The 7,437-nt window shown below is 50.4% G+C and overlaps 1 protein-coding gene across 1 annotated transcript; it reads right to left on the bottom strand.

The window, feature by feature from the left end:
- Nucleotides 1-77: 77 nt before the first annotated feature.
- AP3M2 (adaptor related protein complex 3 subunit mu 2) lies at nt 78-5,753 on the bottom strand. Its single transcript, XM_009901631.2, has 8 exons — nt 5,089-5,753; nt 4,049-4,220; nt 3,435-3,572; nt 3,244-3,329; nt 3,012-3,145; nt 2,577-2,784; nt 2,076-2,220; nt 78-1,678 (listed from the first exon to the last, which is right to left on the bottom strand). Exons 1-8 carry the CDS (start codon nt 5,458-5,460, stop codon nt 1,578-1,580), a joined length of 1,356 nt encoding a protein of 451 aa, XP_009899933.2. The 5' UTR covers nt 5,461-5,753; the 3' UTR covers nt 78-1,577.
- Nucleotides 5,754-7,437: the final 1,684 nt, after the last annotated feature.

Here is a 7,437-nt window from a genome sequence, read left to right as displayed (position 1 = left end):
CATAATCTTCCCTCTTCCCCAAATGCCAACTGTATTTCTTGCAAAGACCACAGAAACCACTCTGCAGTGACACAGGCACATGTAAAAATGACCTTTATTGATGCCTTTGCTGAAGGTTTTATTTGCACTGAACATGCTCAGCAGCGAGGTCGCCTGCTATGGCTTCAGCTGCACTGGAGCTTGCCATTCCACAAGCAAGATACCACTCATCCACTGCAAGGATCCACCACATGCAAACCAGAATGGATACTACCCTTTGTTTAGGGTCACCTTGTTCTGCTCACAAGCATCTGGACTCCACAGCCAGAAGCTGTAGCCCCATGTACAGCAGCAGAGGAACAAGCTGTGCTAGCACAGAGATCACACCTTGGCATCTAGTGGCCAGAGAACACATCACAGACAATGTGGAACAGTGCAGATGCTTCCAGTTTCATATTGATGCTATACAGAGATGCAACACAGACTGGAATGGGCAGGTGCAGCTAGAGCTCCTGCACAAGAAATGGTCCCAGGGAAAATCCAGTATAGGCTTGAAGCCACCTGCACAGCAGCTGACTGATACAGGAACTACAGTGAGGTAGGACAGCCAGAAAAACTACCAAGGTACCAGCACACAACTATGCCAAAGACAGCCAGCAGTGAGCAGGAGAACAGTGGCATCACCTTCATGTGCAATGGGCAGAGACAAACAGAAGTTCCCACAAGTTACTATCTTCCTTCAGCCACAGCTTTGTTGTCCAGAGTGCTGTCTCCACAAAAATTCTCCTGCCTGTCTTTTCCCTGACCCTCTAAAGAAGCTGCCTCCAAATACTGACAGAGAAGCAGATGTACATTCAGATGTCTCCACCCATCAGTACCACACCACACGTGCTACCATCAGCCCTTCTAGGATACCTTATGAAGATTTGAGTGGGTTTCCAGTCTGTCTTCAGAGATTCAAGATACCTGATGACCAAGATGGCTTATGAAATACCCACAAAAAGCTTCCACTTCTTCCCTTTCCCCCTCTGTGGCACCATCCCCCATCTCAGGCTCCTTAACATCTGACAACCTGCCTTCCCGCTTCTTCCAGTCCTGAGGCAGAGGCTACATGATCTCTCTGCTGCCAAGAACTATACAGCTCTCCACCTTAATGCCCAGTGATGGAGAAGGGCAGATCCTGGACTGTCACAGTGGAGTTGAAGTTTGTGGGAATTCAACTTTGTATCACTCTACAAGGGTATAAAAGCCAGCAGGGATATAAAGGAGGTTCAAAAGGCAATAAATCCCCTAGAATGTACTTGAAGACAGCAAAATGAAGATGATACAAGCTTGCATCCATGACTCACTAATCCCAAGGGATCTGAACACCTCTCCCATCTGCCATTGTTCCAAATACTTCAGACTCAGCTAGAGATGAGATGGTTTCAGGTCAGCATTGCTTTTCCCTGCTCCCCAGCACCCTATACACTGGCTCTCCTGCTCATGCTGCTAGAGGCAAGGGAGCAACCCTAAACAGATGGATGGGATAAGAGGCTGCATCCAGCAGTCAGGGACAGAAGAAACAGAACAGTGCTGCTCCTCACTAGCAGGATGCTCTAGGTTCGGACTTGGAACTTGCCAGCCTTAGTCATGTACTTTATCCCCTTGAAGGGTTTGTACTTCTCCCCATACATGTCCAAGCGGTTCACCTTCAGTCCTACAAGCAAACAAACACAGGGTAAGACTGGCTGCTGCCAGGGACTGAGCAGAGCAGCCCTGAGGCTTAACAAATGGACCATACCAGAGGTGCAGAAAACACAGAAAGCTTTAGCAAGCACTAAGCAGAAAAGCTGACAGATACCTACTGTCAGAATCCTTCCTTACAGACACATCCACACCCTTGAGTTCTTTGTATGTGAGCACAGAAGGCAAGGAAATGCAGACAGGCAGTTTCACAGAGAGAACAAATCCACCATCTGTAGCCCAAGCACACATGGAGAATAGTTTCCAGAGGGAATGGACTTCAGGAGGCCTGCAGAGCTACTTCAGCTACATGCAAAGTGAGCACTGACACAGCAGCCAACATTCAGCTTCTCTGCCTGACAGTCACTTACCAGATATAGCCAGCTGCTGAATTTTGAACTGCAGGTTAATGGTGGGGTTCTCATCTGGTTTTGAAGTCCCAGCTTGCAGGCTCACACTCCCCTTCAGGCTTGGCAGCTTCTGGGGGTTTATTTTCCCCACATCCCACGACAGCAACTTCAAGGAACAGAAAATGCAGCCGTGAAACAGAAATGCTCTAACACCCTCTAAAGAACACTCCCCTTCCATGGACAGCTTTTAATGGATTTTATGGAGAACATGCAGAATACCAGCTCTTGGATCTTCTGCACACCCCAAGCAAGCAGAACTACAACCACTCAGACACTCAGCTGTTTATTAAGGGACCAACTTCTAGTATAGCAACCATGCAGAAAGAGTTCTCACCCCAAGGACAGAGACTGCCTTCAGGAAAGCAGTGTGCAGAAGTGTTTAGGTAAGCAGGAACAACTCAGCTTCATTGGCTGAAAGGTCAAAATGATGTAAATAAAGGATTCATCTCTCTTTCCTCTCACCTTTGTAACTGGGTCGAAGACATGTGTTCCCTGAGAGGGGGTGAGGGTCATGTTTAAGACACCTTTGGGCATCTGGCTAGTTACCATCACTCCCTCTATGGTCTTCCCCATGGTCTGCTTCGGCCCCACTGTGATCTCAAAGCGTCCCAGGGAGCTGCTGTCACGGAAGCTGATGTTGTGTTTGACATAGACAGGAATTGCCACCAGACTGCAAGAAAGAACAGAGCAGAAAGTCCTCGCCAACCTCTTGCCTTTACCTTTGGTTTGCGCCATGGATGCTCCTGCCTGGAGATGTTCAAGACCAGGCTGGACAAGGCCTTGAGCAACCTGGGCTGGTGGGAGGTGTCCTTGCCCATGGCAGTGGGGCTGCTACTGGATGAACTTTAAAGTCCCTTCCAACCCAACCCCTTCTGTGAATCCATGTTCATCACCTACTTCTGAGCACTGACGTGGTAGGAGAGCAAGCGAAAGTTCCCATCAGGTGGGATGAAGGACAGAATTCTCTCCGACTCCCAGCGCTTGAAGCGCACACAGGGGTGGAAGCTGACATCGTCCAGCAGCCGAGGGTTCTGAAACCAAAGCAAGCCACAAGGGTGGTGAAGGCAGTGCTGCTGGACCTCCTCTTCTTCTCAAAGTCCTAAAGTAAAGACACATCCTTCAGCTTTACCATAAAGGAGAGGGTAAGGTCTGGCATCCCAGTTAGCTTGACACAGGCATCAATCACCCCTTGGATTTCAGCAGTAATTGTGGAACCTGCAACAATAAAGTAAATTCTGTCTTAGAGGTCTTGTCAAACCTTAATGATGCTATGTTTCTGTGATAAGTTGCCCTCACCTTATCCAGAAGCAACTCCCCTACCTGATTTGTCAATGATTGCATCTATCTCCTCAACCACATCAAAGTAAGCTTCATTGTTGGTGTATTTTACACCAGTACGTCTCCAGGGCACCACTGATAACTGTCCTGTAGGAAGCTGGTCACCCACATTAGTGCTTCCTGCAAAAACACAAAGACAAAACCAACAGCCACAGAAGTTAGGCAGTGCTCCAGAACAAGCCCTTGGCCTCAATGATGATTAATCCCTGAGAGCCTTTGTCTCTGCAGAGCTAGGCTGCTCCTCTTCCAGACTCAGTTTATATTGTGCAACTTACACCTCTCTCAAATGCAACTCAAAAACAAGAAGTGTAACTAAAACCAAACCACAAAGCCATCCCACACTGAAGTCACTCATCCAGGAAGACATGGCATGGCTGCAACTGCAGCTGCAGTCTGTTTTGGTTGAAAAAGATAAATCAAATGCAGCTGGTGCTGCTCAAAGCAAAGCACTAACCCAGGTCTCCCTAAACACACCTGTGCTGGGCTTTCAAATGGTGTGGGGCAGCATAAATGTTCTTCACTCACATCCTAATTGACTTCAGCAGGAATCCTGCCACACAGCCTCCCCATTTCATCTGCCTCTTGTTTCCCTGTACCTGTGATGGTGTTGACCACTGTGCGCAGGATGGTCGGAGGTTTAATCAGCTCCTTCAGAATGTTGGACTCCGTTGCCAATGGAAAGCCATTGTCCAGCATCTCCTCCAGCACCTCATAAACTACCACAACATTGTCCTTGATCATCACCTCTGAACAGACACCAAAATAATCCTGTGCAAAAGAAACAATTACTCAACAGTCTCACAAAGAGTCTTAGTTATCCTTCAGTTCAGTGTCTTGCCACACAGAAATCAATCTTGCACCTCTGAGGTGCAAGAACACTGAAACTCCAGGCATGAGTGCAAGCATATCAGGCTGCTCCCAACAGACACACACAGCTCTCAGCACACCTGAGTGGTCAGGGATTGGAACAGGATGCCCAGGGAAGTGGTGGAGTCACTGTCTCTGGAGGCAAGCAAGGTGTGGCCATGGCACTTGGGACCATGGTTTAGTGGCCACGGTGGTGCTGGGTTGATGGTTGGACTGGATGACCTTAGAGGTCTTTTCCAACCCAAAGAACTCTATGATTCTGGCACTGCCCCAGCAGGCTGCCAAATCACCACATCACCATCTGCTCTTATTTCTTTTCTGTAAAAGCAAAAGCTCACATGATACTCATTTGACCAAGCAACCCCATTTCCTGTGTTCTGCTAGATGCTGGTCATCACAAAGCATAATCCTTGTTGATGAACATCCTCAGAACATCCTCACTGTCACCCTAAACTAGCACGGGTCATGTCAGCCACAATACCAAGGGAACATTATTGCTCTGGGGCTACTCCTGTGGTTAGCTTCTTCAGGAAGCAAAGACTGCCAAGAAATATCACTGCATGTAAGCACACAGGTAGGGCAACCTGCTGCGGGTGCCTCTGCTTTAGCAGGGGGGGTCAGGCTGGATGATCCCCAGAGGTCCCTTCCAAACCCTACCGTTCCATGATTCTGTCAAAATGACAAAATTAATCGGTGCCCACCTCAAGGGCTCCCTGTCCCCAGCGTTCTCCCTCAGAACCGGGCAGTGACCCGGCCCCACCAGCCCTACCTGGAAGGTATCGACGACGCGATGCAGGAACTCGATGACGAAGAGAGGCGGCACCTCGCTCTGGATAACGGCCACGAAGAAGATCTTGTGGCGGTAGACACTGAGGAGGTAGTGGTGCGGCGTGGGGATCACCGGCGGCACGTTCTCTGCCTCCGAGGCCCTCTCCTGCGCCTCGAAGAAGTAGTCGCAGACGGAGCGGCTGACAACGCTCTTCCAGTGCTTCTCCAGGAAAATGTCCCCCGAGGCATTGATCAGGAACAGGCTGTGGATCATGTCTGCGGCGGACGGAGCCCACGATAGAGCCGTGCAGCGGTAGCGGCGGCAGCCGGAGCAGAGCCTCCCTCCCTCCCCACCCGCACTGCCGCACAGCATCCACCCCCGCCTCGCGCCCACAAGTTCCACCCCCTGGTGCGCTGATTGGCAGCAAGGAAAACGCCCCCTTGACCCATCCGGGCACGGTGATTGGGTGACCCACTAACAGCCACGCCCGATAGGCCGAGGGCAGGCGTGCCGGCGATGACGCAAGGGACGCCGCGCAGAGCTCAGCTCCGATTGGTGCCGCCAGCCTCCTGCCCCGGCCCCCAGACACTATCGGGAACGCGACTGGCAACGCCCCACCCGGGGAGGCCGAAGGAATGGGCGGGACGGGCCCGAGCGCGCACAGGCAGCAACACGTCACCTGCCGCGGGCCGCCAGGGAGCGCTGTGGGGCATGACCGCGCGGCACGGCACGGCACGGCACTGCACAGCTCGACTCGGTTTGGGACAGCACGGCTTGGCAGACGCCGCTCCTCGCACACCAACCCCTGCCGCACCGGAGAGTTAACCGTCCAGGCTCCTCAGCCCTGGAGCTGCTGCATATCCTGCTCCTCCCTGAGGGCTGCTGCTTGCCCACATTGGGGTGGTCAGAGCTGCCGTCCCCATCGCATATAACGACGCCTGCGGCCTGACAAAAAGGTGCCTACCTCGAATGGTTTTCTTAAGGGGCCCCTTTTTTAGCGTAGAAAACCTAGTGCAGTCTATGACATGTATTAAGTAACCCAGTTTCTACAGCAAGGAGCAGCTAGTCAAATGTTTCCCACTGTATTCTTTTGCACTGGTTTGCTCAGCACTGCAAACAATTCAGCTGGCCTGAAAACGATAACTAATGCAAAATGCATCTGAACTCCATGCCAAGTGTTCCTTTGCATCATGACAACAGGTGCTTCAGGTCCACAGAGCAGAGCTCTGGACTTGTGCATCTGGCAGATGCCACCACAAATAATTTTGAGGAGAGGCTGAGACCCGGGGCTGTTTGGCCTGGAGAAGAGAAGATTGAGAGGAGATCTTCTCAATGCTTGTCAATTATTAAAGGGCAGAGGTCAAAAGGATGGGACCACTCTCTTTTCAGTGGTGTTCCCTGACAAGAGGCAACAGGCACAGGTGAGAATATGAAGACTTCATCTAAACATAAGGAAAAGCTTCTTCCCTTGGAGGGTGATGGAGCACCAAGCCATCCAGAGAGGGGGTGCAGTGTCCCTCTCTTTTAAAGCCATGACTTGCATCAAATGCATTTTTTAAATGTAAAATTTTTTAATGCCCAATGAAAGTTGTTGTAATGAACTGCACATTTGAGAGCAACAAAAGAGTAATGAGTTGTAATTTAACCACAGCACCTCTACTTGTGAAATTATTATTTATTGTTTTAATATAAACACTTCACTTTTAACACACAACTGGGAAACTGAGCCAGGGGTTAGAAAAGGCTAGAGAGCTGCATGCAGCACGTAACTATTCAGCACGGGTAACAAAAGGGGATTCTGTCCATCAAATAAAACCTTGGAGAAAAATGCTGTAAGATGGGAATCCGCTCTGCTTATTTCTGACAACTTTCAGCACATGCTAGTGCAGTGCTACAGCATAAGAGGCTCTTGCTGCTCTGTCCATGAGCCCAGAGCAGACCTCCGTTCTTGGACACAACCCTTTTGATTTCAGGTGCTCCGTGGAGCCACAAAAGCACCTAGACAGCTCCCGAGCTCTTTCAGTTTCAGCGGCATGTTTTGACTCTGCAAACCGAAATGTATCAAAGATGTCATCGAGTGACAGAAATTACCTCACAACGATGCCGAAGGACCGAGCAGTCTTGCAGAGGCAAAGGCAGACCCACTCCCTGAGCTCAATGGCATCCTCACTTCAGAACTCTGCATCACTCCGGTACCTTTAAGTCAGAAAAGCTTCACTGCCACTGTACCCAGGGCAAGCTTCATTAAGCCTAAGAGATGGATTTACCTTACAGGTGATAACCATCTATTACCAGAGCACGACCGTTAGCCCTCCCGCCTGCTCCTCGGCGGTGGGAGCAGCCGGTAGC

Source organism: Dryobates pubescens, chromosome 31, assembly GCF_014839835.1.
Source record: "Dryobates pubescens isolate bDryPub1 chromosome 31, bDryPub1.pri, whole genome shotgun sequence".
Classification (NCBI taxonomy): Eukaryota; Metazoa; Chordata; class Aves; order Piciformes; family Picidae; genus Dryobates; species Dryobates pubescens.
This window is presented reverse-complemented; position numbering and strand designations above follow the sequence as displayed.